The sequence below is a fragment of the Camellia sinensis genome, chromosome 15 (genome assembly GCF_055761805.1).
Source record: "Camellia sinensis isolate YWXY chromosome 15, ASM5576180v1, whole genome shotgun sequence".
Taxonomy (NCBI): Eukaryota; Viridiplantae; Streptophyta; class Magnoliopsida; order Ericales; family Theaceae; genus Camellia; species Camellia sinensis.
In genome coordinates this window covers 86,737,325-86,754,628 of record NC_138975.1, presented here as the reverse complement: position 1 = coordinate 86,754,628, position 17,304 = coordinate 86,737,325, and the positions used below count along the sequence as shown (strand labels likewise).

The following is a 17,304-nucleotide window of genomic DNA, read 5'->3' as shown; positions in this document are numbered from 1 at the left end:
AGTGACACTGAACCCTAGTAGCATGCTGTGTACAAGCAAGGCATTGCATCTTTCAAATTAAGTCCTAAGTTGTACATGTTTATAGTCTTTGTTTTTTTTAGGTAGGGAAAAAAATGATCTAGTTCAAGATTTTTTTTCCTCCAATTTTCCATTTTTCTTTCTTTTTGCTTTACAAATTCAAGATTCGAACATGGCACAAAAATAAGAAGATAGCATGTTAGAGAGAGAAAACCTTCTTGGCAATACTTTTTTCTCAATTCATGTCAATTTTTATTTTCAGAAAAATCACCATTTTAAGGTATAGATATTTCATAATCTTCTAATAATTTGATGGCAATGAAAAGTTCTCAGGCTTGCGACTCGACGGCCTCCTCTCTTCTCCTTCTTCTGGTCGTTCGCCGGCGCTTCCTCTTTCTTCTTCATCTTCCTCAACCCTACAGCCCTTCGTCATCGGTAATCTCTCACTTTCCTTTTCATTTCCTTCGATTTCTGATCTCACCGTAAGCTCCGTTTGATTGGCAGATATAAATTCTCCGCATTCAATTGCAAGATTGAAAGCTTTCTTTCGATTTTCTTATCAATTAAAATATTTTTTTTTACTATTTTTGCTTCAACTATCAGTTCTGTGTTTTAGGGCTCCAATGAGAAGAAATTTCAATTTGATCAAGTGTTTTTTTTTTTTGGTGTGAAAATTGAGTAGGAGTTTCGGGAGGTACGGCTTCTGGTAAGACGACAGTGTGTGACATGATCATTCAACAACTTCATGATCATCGCGTTGTGCTTGTGAATCAGGTTTGTTGGACATTGTTGTTCTCTAACAAGTGGTTAAATTTTGGTGCATACACTTTTCTTACCTTTTATTACTTTGATGTCACCAATTGTGCATGTTGAATATGCTACACTCTAAATATTTTTAAATCTTACTCTATGTAAGCAATTTATTTTTATTTTTTTTCCTTCTCCCAGAGCAAGAACATCATTTTTATTTTCAAGCGAGGATAAAATCAAAATTGTTTTATCGGAGATGTATCCACTACATCATGGATTCGCAAACAGATGCCGTATGGAAGACCTTCTTTTCTTGGGTCTATGGTCCTCTTTAAGCTTAGTCCTTTTGTTAGATATTCAACTACTCACTTGTCCGGCAATCAAAATGTCCCATCAATAAAGTGAAGGCTTTCGCGACTCGACTCGACCCGCAAAGACTCGACTCGGGGACTTCCCTCATAGAGTGGCGTCTTTTGTAAGATTCAAGTTCAATCGAGTCCATCCCTTGAAGTCTTACCCTCTTGGGAGATTGTGGAATGAAGCTTGTTGCCCTAGCAAGCTCAAGATGTTCTGTGTGAGTGTGGGTGAGTGAAAGGTGGCCCTTGTTAGTAAACCAATACCTGTAGTTTAGATGCAGAGTAGGAAGATCCTTTGAAAATTCAAACAAAGAGACAAAGAAAGGAGATTTTGTCGACATAGGAGTTGTTCTTTTGCTGTATGGAATAGTTAGTAAACCAAACATGCTTCATGCTCGAGTGTGCTTATATAGAAGTCAAAGCCGTCATTAAAGGAATAATCTTTTTTTGCATGCATTTGACTTTTATAGTGTACACCTGTCATGATTGCTTTCTTACAGGGTTGTTATGATATTCATAGGTAGAAAGAGTGTGACATTGTCTTTATTAGCTGGAAATTTGGTGCGGTATTTGACATGCCGACAATATATAAGTACCACTAATGTATTGTAGGATTTGTATCAACCATTGAAGATTCCTTAATTTGTCTTGATATGTAGTGATAATATCGAAGGTATTCATTAATACATCACTAATACATAAGGTGAGTAAATAACGTGTAGTCGTGTACCTTAAATTAAGCTTTCCATAAATAAATAGTAAAAATGTAAGTACTTTAAAGAAAACATATGGATATTGTTATTTACACAATTTCATTTTTAGGTACGAAAACTTGTTCTGTAATGCTTTTTCTATTATGTTAGAATATCAAGTTAGTAGATGTTTTGAGCAGTTCGTGTTGATTGGTGCTTTTAAGGTAACTGACACTCAAATTTCATGCTTTATTGTTTTGAACTTCTACGGTAGTGCATGTAATGTACTTTTTGATTTTTTGACAATTTTCTTGAGTTTTGAAGTTGATTGGTGCTTTTAAAATTTTTGACCAAAATATTGCCTTCTTAGAAAGAAAAAAAAAAATCCCGAACTAGTTTTGATTGGAAACTATTTCTCAATGTAGTGTTGGTTTCTCCACATAAGGAGAAAGTAAGTTTAAAGTTTTAATGTTAAGCCTTCGTTTTGACTAGAGGTTTTGAAAGCATCTACTTAAGCTTCCACATAAAGTAAAGGCTTTTAAAATCTCCATTCAAAACAAAGGCTTTGTTTCATCCTGAAAATATTAAAAAAATCTAGGCAAAGAATGGAGGCTTTTAAACCTAGGCAAAGAATAAAGGCTTTAGGAATAATTAGAACTATTAAATATGGACATTTTGTACCATATAAAGCCAGCATTTAAATTGTATGCTTTTTTTACTTACACGCTAGCACAAAGCATCAACTTTTTGTGATGGCTTTAAAAGCCACTATTTGGAATGGCAACTGTATTTTTTATGAAGTGTGGAAGGCTTTAAAAGCATCTAATCGAAGTGGAGGCTTTACGTAAATTTTTTTTTTTGGGAGTACCGTACATTTTTTATTATATGTCTACAATATGGAAAAATCTACTCTAGATTGGGAAATAATTTATAACTTGTACTAGTTTGGAACTATTAAGCATCGACACTCCAAAATAGGTGCCTTAATGGTGTCAGACACAGAGACACGTACAGGACACACCAGCTGCTATGTCCCTTCATTTAATTAATTTGTTTTATGGGGACATGACAACTAGTTTCCTCCCCTCTTTAGTGCTTTTAATGAATGTTGGATGTTGAATGTTTATTACTTTTTGCTTAGATTTAAATAGTTAATAGGCCATTCATAAAAAAGACATATATGACAATGTTTAGTGTTAGTTTTTGTTAATTTTGATTGTTTGTAGATGTAATATTAATCTACATAGCAAATAAAAATGTATAATTTTTTTTATTGCATGTGCCCCCATCATGTCCGCGTCCCCATTTTTTTTTGAAATCACTGTGTCCATATTTGTGCTTCTTAGGTTTGGATTTTTTTATTAATAGAAAGAACTAACAACACTTTGATAAAAAGACTCTTGCTTTTTAATTTTATTTATTTTTTCAATTTTCTTTGTATTAGTTTATTAAGGGACTGTGGGAGAAACTAGTAAATTTCAATCACTGTAATATTGCATCAAGGGTTAGCTTTGAGTCCTTACTAATTTGCCTTGGTTCATTCTTTTATTAAAGAAAATTTCCCTTTTCAAATTTCTTGATATATATTTGGTTTGGCTATCTGTAGGATTCATTTTATCGTGGTTTGACAGCTGAAGAAGCAAAATGTGTGCATGAATATAATTTCGATCATCCCGGTAATCAAACTAATTATTAAATATAGCCCTTTACTTAATTTCAGTTGTAAATAAGCTCTGGTGGTAATTTTCTTCCAGCTTTGCTGAACATATGCTGCAACTAGATTTCAGTAGCATCTTGCTGGGGAGCATTTGTGTAAATCTTTTAATTATATGCTTGTTCGTGTGTAGATGCTTTTGACACTGAGCAGTTTCTAGAGTGCATTGAGAAACTCAGACGTACCCAATCTGTACAGGTTCCAATATATGATTTTAAAAACCATTGCAGGTGTTCGGAAAGTTTCCGGCAGGTATGTTCTATCCATCACTTTGTTTATTCCTTCAACTTGAACTATATATCTACTCTTCACTGGTGTAGTGACCTTCGTAACCATATATCCATAGAATAGATGACGCACCTCAATTTACATATTTATCCAAAATTTACAGGAGATTGATTGGGGATCAATCCCTATGAGGGATTGTTGAGGGATCAAATCCCCACTCAAAGGGATCGATAGCCACTGAAGGGGATCGATCTCCACTAGGAGGGATTTCCTGGGAATCGATTGCCCCAGCAAAAATTAGCCTAATTTGACTGGTTTTTAATCCCCGTTCTCCTACATTTTAAACAAAAGCCTTCACGCACTTTGAATTGCACGACATTGCATCATCTTGACACCCATGACTGTTTGGGTAATCGGAGCTGTCGAAGTACGAAGATTGAGGTGAGGAGCCTTGTGGTTATCCAACAAATCGAAGGAGGCTGACCGAGCCAAGCCGAACTAGTGGAGTATGTAGAGGATTTCAGAATTAGGTGAACTTGGGTATTGTTGTAATTCCTTTTGTCTGTGTTTGATTTGCTAAGTGGATTATTTGGGTGTTAGGATCGCAGTTTTCATCTTGTGGGAGGAGTTTCTTATAGGGTTTTCATGTTAAATCATCGAGTCTATTTTTAGTTTTATTATTGGAAAGAATATTTTATGACCCTTGAGGCCTATTTACAGCCCTATAGGTACAATATATTCAGATTCCAATGTTTCAGGAGGCATCTTCACCATTTACAAGATGACCAGTGTGCTCATTGTCTGAATTGTAAATATTCTTTGTTTCTGTGTAGAGAGAGAGAGAGAGAGAGAGTAATTGTTCCCTTTGGTTGCCTTTCTTTTTGATCAATCCCGGTGATTGGTGTACCGATTCAGAGATTTTAATGTTTGAGAGGGTAGTTCTGGTGCTATTACTATTATTGTTCTTGTGCAAACCTCGGGTTCAATTTATAAATTTTCCTTTTAACTTCTCTGAACTACAAGTTCAAAATTCTTTGTCAGGTAAATGCATCTGATGTAATCATCTTGGAGGGAATTCTGGTTTTCCATGATCCACGTGTCCGCAACTTGATGAATATGAAGATTTTTGTTGACACAGGTCTCACTCCTTCACCCTGATTGTTGCTCATGTATTATCCTGTAAAATCTGTCATTTAAGTAGCAATTTATTATTACAGCTTTGTTTTGCTGGGCATTGTGGTTACACAATGCTTTTAGGCTTTGTTTCAACTTGTGCACAATTCCTAAGGGGCTCCACGTGTTATCACACTTCAATGTTGTATAACGTAGTTAATTCAATGCTTAGAGGTCATGTTAAATATGCTACGCAAGCCTCAGTAAATGAGATCGTAATTCACTCTTTTAGGTTGACACAGTGCCCAGTTTGTATATGTTTGTGTATTTCCTATGCACATGTTAACCATGGATAGCTGCCTTTTGATTGCCATAGTAAGACACCATCCTTTTCCTAACTAATGGTATTTCAAGTATTTCTATATTATCTTCATGTTTTGCATATATTATCTTGAATTTTTTTAGTAAATATTATAATAATATTATCATGTTCTATGCTAGATATGGTTAGGTTTTAACTGGTAACCATTTTAATACACTGATATTTGTTCCATGTCCCATTGATGATATACTTTTATAATGTTTTAGGCATTTCTTTGTTATATCTACCACAATTTTTTCCCCATTAATTCCTTGTCTTGCTATCTTATTTGTTGACTGGTATTGCAATTGTTATAGATGCTGATGTGAGGCTTGCTCGTAGAATAAGGCGTGATACAGTTGAGAGGGGTAGGGACCTAAACTCTGTGCTTGAACAGGCAAGCCCTTTTACTTACCTTAACATCTTTCTTGTTATTACTCACCGTTAATGGTTGAAGCCCTGATTTAAGTTTCTTAGTACTGCCAAATTTAGGATTCTGCTGAAAATTTATTATTCACCTAAACCAGGGATATGCCGCTTCCTCAATTGTCTAAAGTGTTTTGCTTTCTTCATTTGATGAAAACAAAAATGCTACTGGCATTCAATTTCCAAGGAGTAGCTAATTTTTGCGAAACCTTTTGAGGAAGCTGCTGATCATTATGAGAGACTCTCCATCAACACTCTGTCTTCCGTTTTTTCGACTTATTTATTTGTTGATTAAAAATTGAAACTAATAATTGCAATGCATATAGTATTACTGTGTTATTGTTGTTGTGATTATTATTTTAGGATGATGATGTTAGCTGGGACTTTATGGATGTAGTCCCCTTTTTTTGTACGTTCCACTTTATATGATATGCTGAATTTGTAAGTTGAAGGTTATGCAGTTTTGGCTACAATGCTTGGATGGGTCGGCTCTGTTTGGTTGAGTAACTTGTTTTCTATTTTTTTTTTTAAAATTGAAAAACTAGAAACTTGTGTGACAAAAATAATCGCCAAAAAAATATTTTTGAATTTTCAAAAATTATTTCCATTCCAAAAAAGAGAACCAAATGAAAATAATGAGTGTTGTTAATCTTTTTTTTTTTTTTTTTTTTTTCCGTTTTTTCACCAAACTAGTTTTTGAATTTTTATTCAGAAAATAAATTCTGAAAAATCGGCCAAATAGAGGTAATTGATGCATTTTCTACAAAACTTAGTTGTAAACGAGAGCAGGTAGGACAGTGTATAAGATAGACAATTTGGTCTACACTTTATGGTTAAATACTCTGAAACCATTTACCAAGATGGGTGGCTAGGCTAGGGAGCATGAGACACAATAAATCCATATAGCATATTTTAAACACTACTAGGGTGTGCACATGGGCTCAGAATTCCCGACAATGCATCGGGACTACAAGTTCAAATATCTTTATATTGGAGGAAAGGGGTAGGAACTGATTCTTTCTCCACCTATGAGTGTTTATAATGTGTTCTTGATACACTAGGTAGAATTAAATGTCAGAGAAGATACATGTAGCCAGTCACAAATACTTGGTTCAAGAGTTCAATCTTATACATGATTTTTCTTTTCCTTTATTGGTAAATAAAGTATTTGTTAAAGGTGCCAAAAGTGGCAGAATCTTTATATACTGGGAATATACAAAGAAACAGAAGCAGAGCCATTAACCAAAACTAAGCTTGCCTGCAAATCTTTTGCATGATATAATTTAGTTGATGTGTTGTACCTTGCTTGCTTGCTGTCTGAAGCAGATACTTTAATGGACGAGTTTTGCATTATGTTGGTGTAACTCTCAATTAATGCTACACAAAAATGCTTATGTGGAATCTACCAGAGGATTTTTATTTTTTTTAATTATTATTATTAAGTTTACCAGAGGATTTTATGGAGGAAAAGGAATAATAACTAGTTTGGGGCTTGGAGAACTGCTGTCATGGGAGTTTACGAGAGAGTAGAAATTTGTCAGTTACAATACAATCAGCTCAGCACAGAGATTATGTTTTTGTCTGGATTTGACTAAGAAAGCATCTTCTCATCTGGTTCTAATTCTTCATTAATATTATTCTTGCTACTTTAGGAATAGTAATTGTGTGATGCCACCAGTCTTATTTAAATTCTTGACTTCCTTATAATGAGATAACAAACCTTGCAAGTGCCATTTTGATTGTGCAGTATGCAAAGTTTGTGAAACCTGCTTTTGATGATTTTGTCCTGCCATCAAAAAAATATGCTGATGTTATCATACCCCGGGGAGGTGATAATCATGTCGCCATTGATTTAATTGTCCAAGATATCCGCACAAAACTTGGTCAGCATGATCTCTGCAAAATATATCCCAATGTTTATGTTATTCAGTCAACATTCCAGGTACATCTTTATGTTTCTTCTTAATTTTCCCCTGTTTTGCATTTCTCATTTGGCCTTAGCTTGCCTCACTGAGCAACAATGTTCTCATTTCTCCTTGAGGTTCCTGACTAATACCTTTTGCCTATGGTTTTGGAAATTACACTGGCCTCTCCTATCGAAGGTTGTCAATAAATGTTGTTAACAGGAAAAAAAAATGCTAATCACTCTAAGTCATCTGACCGAGTGGGCCGACTTATGTGTCCTATGGGAAGTAGTCTTTTGAAATTACCTGCAATGTATATTAGTGGATAGACATAATTTCAGAGTGTATTCAGAAAGTTAATCTGCCTGAATAGCATGACCCAACATCCAAGTCAAAATGCCAACTAAATATCTCTCTTCTCCTTATCACCCTCCATTAGGGGTGGCTTGGTGGTCCTCGACAAATTGTTGGTGGTGAGGGAAAAAATTCTGGCAAGTGTGCAAGTGGTCCTTGCCCGTGGTGAATTTATAATGTGATTTGGAAACAACAATGTGCGGGATGTAAATCCCAAAGTCTAATGTATATTTGTTAGAAACCTCGGGGTAGATCAGTGTAAATCAAACTTTATATTTTGGGAAAATATCAAATAAGTTCTACTTTCTCCATTAAGTTTCTATTGAGTCCTATTAACTGTATGCGGAGAGGGCTAGTGCATGTGTTAATAGGACTTGATGGAAACTTCACTTGAAAAGTAGGGACTCATTGGGAAGTTTCCCTTCTTTTTTTATTTGTGGTTCCGGGAGGGTTGGTGTGACAATCTTTCTCATGGTCCTAAAATCCTCCTGATGCTTAATTATCATTGATTATTGAACTAGACCAACTTCTGAGAGGGAAAAATAGGACCAAGGAAAAGGCATCATCCTGGATAGATACGGAGAATGGCATCAAGGTTGAGCTACAGCTAATTAACTGTGAAGGATTGAGAGGACCTCTTATGGTTGATTATAGTAACATTATTGTGGTTTTTACTTCTGGGATGCTGGGTCATTATGTAAATTAACTTAGGGTCAAACAACAATAACACCAACAAAGCCAATGTGTTAGCACTAGATTACAGGTGAAAATAGGTCTTTCACATCTACATAATATTCTTAATATTTTTTCTATTTCCTTGTGATTCCAATTCGAATTCATTCTTTTTTTGTAGCTTTGAGTTTTAGTTATGCTTATTCTGGAGACCTATATTGCAGATAAGAGGAATGCATACACTGATTCGAGATTGTGGTATATCAAAGCATGATTTTGTATTTTATTCGGATCGGCTTATTCGTTTGGTACTTTCAACTATTTAGCTTTTTCAAAATCATTGATTTACCCAAGATCAAAAGAACAAAGATATTATCATTGCTTGTATTGATTTTGACTTTCAGGTTGTGGAGCATGGCCTTGGCCATTTACCATTTACTGAGAAACAAGTAGTTACTCCAACAGGTGTGTTTTAAGAGAAAAATATGTGACATGGCTTGAACTCAAATTCAACTCTTTCTGTTTTCTTTCTTTTTTTCCCATCTCCCTATCTTCACTCATGAAATTTGGAAATAATTGGAGTACTTCCTTTGATCTTAAGTTTTCCTTAAGCTATTTGAATGTAAACTGAGGAGAACCTTATATACCTTTTATTTTGTGTGTGTGTGTGTGTGTGTTGGCTTTGGGTAGGATATAACAGGATTTGTAAACTAGCACCAAATTGTTGGCATTAGCTTTTGCAGATTAATGACTGATGACAATGATGATGCTGTCCTTTTAGAATGTGATGGTAGAATGAATATGAAATATTTTATCTAGTTCATTTTTACTCTTCTTACTCAATTTGCATTTTCTTTTGCTTAATAGTAATGTAGTCTTCTGTGATAACTGAAATTGACATTTCCTGACATCTTCAGCTCTTTGTTAACAGATAGATTCCTATTGTTTCTTGTTCGTGTTTGTTTCTAGGACATGAATAAAAAGTGCATTGCTGTCTATTAAAAAAGAAAAAAGAAAAAAACGGAGGTCTAGATGTGTCTTTGTTTTGAAAGACTGCAAAATGTTGTTTCTTAGATTGTCTACACAAAAATAGAAATGTTGTTGATTTGTTGGCATACTAATGCAGGGTCAATGTATACTGGGGTTGACTTTTGCAAGAAATTGTGTGGAGTTTCCATCATTCGAAGGTAAGAATTAAATCAGGTATTAATAGAGGTGCACTTCTGCTTTTGGAAAGAATTTTATTTAAATTGCTTATGAAAATGGGAAAGAAAGATCTTACGGGGAGCCAATTTTCTTGCCAATGGTACTGGGATTCAGGTATCTGACCCCACCTAATTGGGTGATTTATCATTGGGTAACTGGTTATATTGCATAAATGTCTTGACAGTGGTGAAAGTATGGAGAACGCATTGCGTGCTTGTTACAAAGGAATAAAAATTGGAAAAATTCTGATCCACCGTGATGGTGACAATGGGAAGCAGGTGGTTTTCCCTGTCCCGCCCCCTTTTTTTCAAACAAAAAAAGTATTATTTGCCCCCTTCCTCGGGGACTTGCTTTCCCATATAAGGATCATATGATCGATTTATAACAGTTTGTCATCTCTTAACCAGCTTATATATGAAAAGTTTCCCAAGGATATTTCGGAAAGGCATGTCTTGCTTCTCGATCCAGTTCTTGCTACAGGTTACTAATCAAACTTGTTCATTTTTTTGCTTCTCCAGTTTGGTTGTCTCTTTTGCATATCTTCCAATATATGTAGTGCAAAATGGGCTTGGTTGTCTCGTTTCTATCTTTCTGCATTTCTGTGACCTAACAAACCATAATGGCTTCTTTGAAGGTAACTCTGCTAACCAAGCCATCGAGCTACTGATACAGAAAGGAGTTCCAGAATCCCACATAATATTTCTAAATCTCATTTCTGTGAGTAATTTCTGCTCTGCTGGTTTCAAGTTTATAAAAAAAAAATAGTTATGCACTGATTCCTGTGTTATATTGCATCTAGGCCCCCGAGGGAATACATTGTGTTTGCAAGCGGTTCCCATCCTTGAAAATTGTCACCTCGGAGATTGATGTAGCATTGAATGAAGAATTCCGTGTCATACCAGGTATGGGAGAGTTTGGTGATCGGTACTTTGGCACTGATGACTGATCCTTTGTCGTTGAAATGTAGAGATTACGATCTAGTAATGGATGGGTCAATACCTTGATATGGATTTAGTCCCATATACAGAGAGCTGAAAGTGCAGATCAATCTGCATTTGAATGGGATCTGATTATAGCTAGTTGGCTGCACTGTTTTCTCAGTTGTGCTTGTTATTCTATTGCATGCATTCACATTTCTTCTCCTTAAATCAGACTGCTTACTGTGTTTCAAGGAGGTACGTACATAAAGCCCTAGAATTTAATATATACATAATACATATGTTTGAGATCATCTCTCTAGTAAACATTCAAAAGTATGAATAATTTGCTGTTGATGTCAACCAACCAGTCATGATTTGAGGTCTCTGTTTTTATTTATTTATTTCTTTTCGGGTAATCTATCTGCACACCGTACAACTCTCAGTACGCATCACACATGGTGTTCGGATATAAAGTTCCGAACAAAAGTAAAATGTTCAGATTTAAAGTTAAACAAAAATAAATTGTTTAAATATACATTTCATTCAATTGTTTATATTTGAACTAATGTGTTTGAGAAATTCGCATTTTACAATGAAAACTAATGTGATATTCTTTTGATTTAGTTAACTCCCTGTCTTTTGGTCAATAATCTTTTGATTGAACAAATGAGCATTGACAATTCCAAAGACGCATGAAAAATTCATGATTCACCAGCCTATAACAAAGCAAAACACAAAACACCACCTTTGTCATGAACATTCTAGAGAAAACTATATATGCTAGAATAAAGTATTCGGTATGAGAGAGAGAGAGAGAGAGAGAGAGAGAGAGAGAGAGAGAGAGAGAGAGAAGCCCTTTATATGTAGTAGCTCGGACTTGTCTTCTTTCGAGAACCTCCTTCACCATATAGCTCATTCCATTGTAGTAGCCCATTCATGTTCATAGACTTAGTTAACATACTAGCACTGACCTGTTGCCATGAATTGGTAGAGTTGGAAGGAGAACCAAAAACAAAAAAGACATTATGAAGCAATCACATGAGAACAAAAGATGAAGAGAGGTTATCTTTTGCTTGTAGGTTCTTGTACCTGTTCTCGGGCATACTTGAAGTCGTTCATATTTATTGGCCGAATGTCTGAACTCTCATTCATCACAGCCTTCTTCTGTCAAAAGCTCAAGGTGTACAAAGTGATCAGTAAACCTGTTCCGATATGCGTTTGTTGCAAATGAAACTTTTGTTTTAAAGTTGAAGAATTAGAGTGTGATGAGAAGAGATTGCAGATGATTCATGAAGCCATACAAATATTTTTATTTTTCCTAGATAGAGAAAAACATATTTTAAAATGTTTGACAAAAGGTAACGAGTCATGAAGATTCAGAACGATGGCCATAAATCACAAACTATGTATGTTATTTAATGAAATTAAGAGGAAACACTATACCTTCCTTTCCTTCTCCAATATCTCTCTAACGGACCGTATGCAGCAGTGACACAAAGTTTCTGCAATATAATACAGAAATTAAAAATTTTGCCAATGCAGAGTAATTACTTACTCTGCATATATTAAGAGACACGAAGCACTTTGATGAGAAAGGCAAGGAAAAACCTTGAGATCACGTCCGGAAAACCCATCTGTCATTCCCTCAATTGCATCAAAGTCAACATCAGGAGGCAATTCTTCCTTTGCCAATATTAGTTTTAAAATTTTAGATCTATTTGGAGCATCTGGTAAGTTTACCATCAATCTGCAGAAATATTAAAAATACCATAAGCTTCCAATTTTGCAATCAAAGATGTTGAATAATACAGTGTCAAGATTTTTCTAAGTTTACCATCGTGGCATCCTTCTAATAACAGCCTCATCAAGATCGAAAGGTCTGTTTGTGGCTGCAAGTACCTACCAACACCCTTTCTTTATCTTTTGTGCGCAAGCCAAGCCATCCCAATTCACCATAAACTCATTTTTCATCTTACGTGTGGCTTCATGCTCTTGATTTCTTCGCTGTCCCAACATGCTATCAACCTATACGGAAGAAGTGTACACAGTAAAAATATAGAAACAACCAAAATGCTGTATTGTAAATAATTAGTAGATATTTTAAGGATCACCTCATCAATAAATATAACACTAGAAGCAATTTTACTGGCTAGAGAGAAAACTGCCCTCACATATTTCTCAGGGTCGCCGTACCACTATGAAAACAGAGAGTTTAAATGTTAAGAGCCTAGTCATCGAAATAGATAACTAGTTAACAATATATATATATCTATATATAACCTTCGAAGCGCTGCTGGACATTGAGCTATTGATGAAATTTGCTCCTGCTTCAGTGGCTACAGCCTTTGCAAGCATGGTCTTTCCTGTTCCAGGGGGTCCAAACAGAAGTATTCCCTTGGAAGGCTGGTGATAAAAATAAGTTGCTTAAATTTTATGTAACTATTTATCAACAACATGACAATCAAATTTTCCACTATGATAAGTAGAGCCATGAACCTACAAAAGCACAGTGATAACAAGGGAGGGATATACAACATAATGCTTATTGTGTAACAAAGGAAATATATATGACACAATGCTTATGGTCTATGTTACACGGACTTGGGTTGATGTAGTGTATCTGCGTCAGATTCATCTACCCTTCATTCTTAGGACTGACTTTGGAAATGGCTGATAACTGAAGTGCCCTAGTTTTCTTTGTTAGGTAACCACTTGTTACCCCAAAAGCTTAAGCTACTAGAAATGGGCCCATCAATGTATATTAAATTATTCAACACCCTTCCTCACGTGCAACTTCACACCCATACATAGAGAGAAGAAAGAAAGCAAACGAGGACCAAATGCAAATGTGGAGACTTGAATCCAAGACTTTTTCTCATCTTGAGCTTTGATACCATATTAAGTTATCAGTTATCTCAAAAGTTTAAGTTGTAGGAAATGACCCAACAATATATATATATATATATATATTAAGTTATTCAATAGTCTTCTCATACACCCTACGGTGAAACAGGTGTTTCTGTATTTTAAAACGTTCCAATCATCAAACTTCACTCCAATTTCATTAGGTGGATGGAATAACATCAGCTAGGAAGGAGTCTTTTCTCGAATTCATTCTCCGTTACAACATCCTGAGGTTGGTCAGCATAATCACTTAAAATTTTAATGCCTTTTAACCAAGAAAGAAAGAAAGAAAGAAAGAAAGAAAGAAAGAAGCCTAAAATTATGTATCAATCACTATGTGATTTGACTGCAAAGCTACAGAAGAAAATGGAAATATCAGAAATTATATATAGAAAATACTACTCCCTCCGTCCCATAATATTAGTCCCTTATTCCATTTTTCATTGTCCCAAAATATTAGTCCCTCTTCAAAAATCAAGTACAAAAATAATATAAATTTCCCATTTTGCCCTTCTTTTAAATTCATAAATAATATAAAAAGTACAATTATGACATTGATATTCTCAAAAAAGTGTACTATCAAAGGGTAATTTTGGAAAACCAACTTTTTAAAAGTACAATAATTGTACTACCAAAAAAAGTTGGATTCCCCAAAAGGGACCATTATTTTGGGACGGAGGGAGTACTAGAATAGAATTCACCTTGAGCGACTTCTCTAAGCTGTTCAGGTCTGTCTGGGTTTCCCGTAAAGCATCAAGGCCATATTGGATGCTGCCAGAATTACAATGTGGAATAGAATTCACAGCTGCATCGTTCTTATGATTTATATTTTAACTGACAGTAACATAAATAGTAACCAACCACGGAAGATGTTTCATACCTTTTTGCAGACAAAACATGCTTTGAAGTTAGCATTATTTTGCGGACACTCCATTAACTGGTAGCCTAGAGCCCATTTAATTACCTTTTCAGCACCTGCAACCAGCATCATGCAATTAATGAACACACAGGGAACATAAATATGAATAAATGAAAAAAAAAATAAAAAAAATCAAATTAATTCATCGTAATTTCAAAAACAATGGAAAGATGACATGATCCACAATGCTTAATGTCCCAAGTTCATCGCAGTCCGTCCAGGACATTTCGGATCAAAACCTGTTTGTTATGAAAAATGTATTTATATGTTGCACTCAATAGTCAGTTTTTAGCATTAGTAGTCTAGAGAATTTTTTAATCCTGCTCCATCAGCATGGAATGGTTGATTAATTTCAAATGAAACTACATTCCTTTAATAACAAATTGTGATGCAAACCAGCAAAATAAGCTTTCATGGATACATTTTTCCTTTTTGCAAGAATACCCAAAACTAACTGAAACTGAAACTGAAACTGAAACTGAAACTGAGATGTTTGACATTCTACTGCTAACAGTTGTTCCCATACAAAGTAATGAGACAAACAAATAATACTGTGTGTGTGATGGATGTCAAAAGCTTCTGAGAAACTCTTCCTAATTTAAATGGCTCCTTCATTTTTTATTTTTTATTTTTTATTTTTTCAAAAAGAAGTAGAAACCAATAAACAGTATGCATATAATAGTTACATGCATCATATTAATTAATGCTGTGTTTGGTTGGGGGATTTGGGGAGGGATTTGGAAAGGGAAAGGGAAAAGGTGTGTGAAACTAGGTGAAATATAGACATATTTTATTCACATTTCACCTACCTTTTTCATTTCCCTTTCCAAATCCCTCCCTAAATCTCCCAACCAAACACAGCACAAAAGTATTTCTCATTTTGTTTCAATTGCTTTTGTATATATGAAAGATAATGTGGAACTCACATCTATACAATTTTTCAACCACCCAATGAAGGATAAAACAAACACAAATTGGTAAATTTTAGTTGATATGCATTACAAACTAAGACGAATTGATACATAATCGACTATAAGAATAACTTATTAAAAAAGCTTTCAACTATAATCATAATCAAAATCAAAATACACCAAGTGCAGTTTTGTGAAAAAGAAAGAACGAACAACTGATCACAAGAAATAGGTACTGGAACCTACAGAACAACGCCAACTACCTTTCTGGTATAAGCAAAAAAACAAAATTATATTACTAAATAAAGGTTCATACAAATGAGACAAGCCAGAAGCCATACTGCTCTACATACATCGGATTAAAATGGGTATCTTTAGCTTTTCTTGAGCAGTATTAAAACCACACATAAAGCCAGTATCATAAAAACGAAATATTACAAACTATAACGGCTTGTAGTTTCTTACATTGCCAAGGCAAATAAAGTTTTCCTCTGCTCTGACGAATTCAAAGTGGTCAGCGAATTGACGCTTCAGGACAGCTTTATGCGTCTCATCCTGCGTCATTTTGCAAGCCTATCGTTAGATACTGTGGAAAATACATGGTGAATGAATAACAACCAGAAAATCACACTAGGCACCTTAGGCATGTCAATAGTAATTTTGTTGGGAAAAAGTTCTGACAGTAGGTTTGTTGTCACCAGAAACTTCTCCTTTTCTTGTTTTCTACAATAACATTCCTGAGAAAATGAAATAGAATGTTATACAATGACTTCAGCATAGACAACCTGCCATAAAATGTTACTCAACAATTCTATCTTGGCTTCACATTACTTTTACTAAAAGGTTAAGTCCTACGAAGCACGGATACTTCAAATAGAAAGACGTATCCGTATCGGATATCGATACTCTTTGGATACTTACGGATACGTATCAGATACTTATTAAAAGTATCGGATACTTCTTAATTAATTTTTCATTAATTTTGAAGTATCGGATACTTAGTTTTGAAGTATCGGATGTTCCAAGTCACATATTACTCATTTTACGAAATTAGAATTGTATCATTTCTTGTATAACATCATAATATAATATAATAACAAGAATAAGTAGAATATTTTTACAATACTTTGCTTAGTTTTTTTTATAAAAATAACATAGTAAGCTAAAGTAATAAAATTCATCAAATTAACATATCTTCATTATATCATGCATGTCCCTTATAACTACATAAAAGTAAGGATTAATAAGATAATACAACAATAGTAAATCAAGTATCAATAAATAAATAAGCAAATAAACTTACATAGAATATTTTTGACTAGTGCAAAAGGAAAAAGTATAGGGTCAAGGATTGTTTTGATATTATAATATCAACATATTAGACTGAATATTGAAATGAAATATTTGCAAGACCTATTGAAAATTTAAAAACTAAACTAGCTACTGCCTTAAATTAATATCTAATTCTTAAAGATTAGTATTTTGCATCATAAAGTTACTATGGTTTCTCAACATTCTTGAGCTTATGTGTAATTCACTACTAATAATTTTTTTTAATTTTTTATTTTTTACAAATGTATACTAGCCATACTCGTATCTTACTTTTTTAAGTTTTGCTGTATCGTCGTATCCGTACCTCGTATCCGTATCTGTGCTTTCTAGGTTAAGTCTTTCATCTTAAGAAGCACCGACATGAACACGCAAAACCACAATTTTCACAATTGCACGACATGACACATGAGAGAGACACACAACATATATTTCATATATATCATTCAAATATAATTAAAAAAAAATAGAACATATCACTAATTCCTATACATCTACATTATTTTTCTTTCATCATTGTATACTAA

General features: G+C 34.4%; 1 protein-coding gene and 1 long non-coding RNA gene across 3 annotated transcripts; one reads left to right on the top strand and one right to left on the bottom strand.

Moving 5' to 3' along the window:
* Nucleotides 1–120: 120 nt before the first annotated feature.
* LOC114259336 (uridine/cytidine kinase UKL1, chloroplastic) lies at nt 121–11,025 on the top strand. Of its 2 annotated transcripts, XM_028199349.2 has the most exons (14): nt 121–453; nt 701–792; nt 3,423–3,492; nt 3,664–3,782; nt 4,800–4,896; nt 5,550–5,629; nt 7,406–7,600; nt 8,813–8,896; nt 8,993–9,053; nt 9,715–9,775; nt 9,979–10,072; nt 10,202–10,274; nt 10,429–10,511; nt 10,594–11,025. In XM_028199349.2, the coding sequence occupies exons 2-14, from the start codon at nt 745–747 to the stop codon at nt 10,738–10,740; spliced, it is 1,212 nt and encodes a 403-aa protein (XP_028055150.2). In that variant the 5' UTR covers nt 121–453; nt 701–744; the 3' UTR covers nt 10,741–11,025. The 2 variants fall into 2 exon arrangements, with proteins under 2 accessions (XP_028055150.2, XP_082763937.1); XM_082907811.1 differs by lacking the exon at nt 121–453 and having other exon boundaries at nt 573–792.
* Nucleotides 11,026–11,144: 119 nt separating this feature from the next.
* LOC145812732 (uncharacterized) lies at nt 11,145–12,445 on the bottom strand. The gene is made up of 3 exons (XR_014356232.1): nt 12,323–12,445; nt 12,158–12,216; nt 11,145–11,878 (listed from the first exon to the last, which is right to left on the bottom strand). It is a non-coding gene; the product is annotated as an uncharacterized LOC145812732 (long non-coding RNA).
* Between the last annotated feature and the right edge of the window lie 4,859 nt (nt 12,446–17,304).

Bases quoted from the DNA above. Each gene is read 5' to 3' on its own strand.
- LOC114259336 (XM_028199349.2), top strand. From the start codon at position 745: ATGATCATTCAACAACTTCATGATCATCGCGTTGTGCTTGTGAATCAG. The intron at 4,897-5,549 runs GTCTCACTCCTT...CAATTGTTATAG, and splicing joins GAAGATTTTTGTTGACACAG to ATGCTGATGTGAGGCTTGCT. The intron at 10,275-10,428 runs GTTACTAATCAA...GCTTCTTTGAAG, and splicing joins CGATCCAGTTCTTGCTACAG to GTAACTCTGCTAACCAAGCC.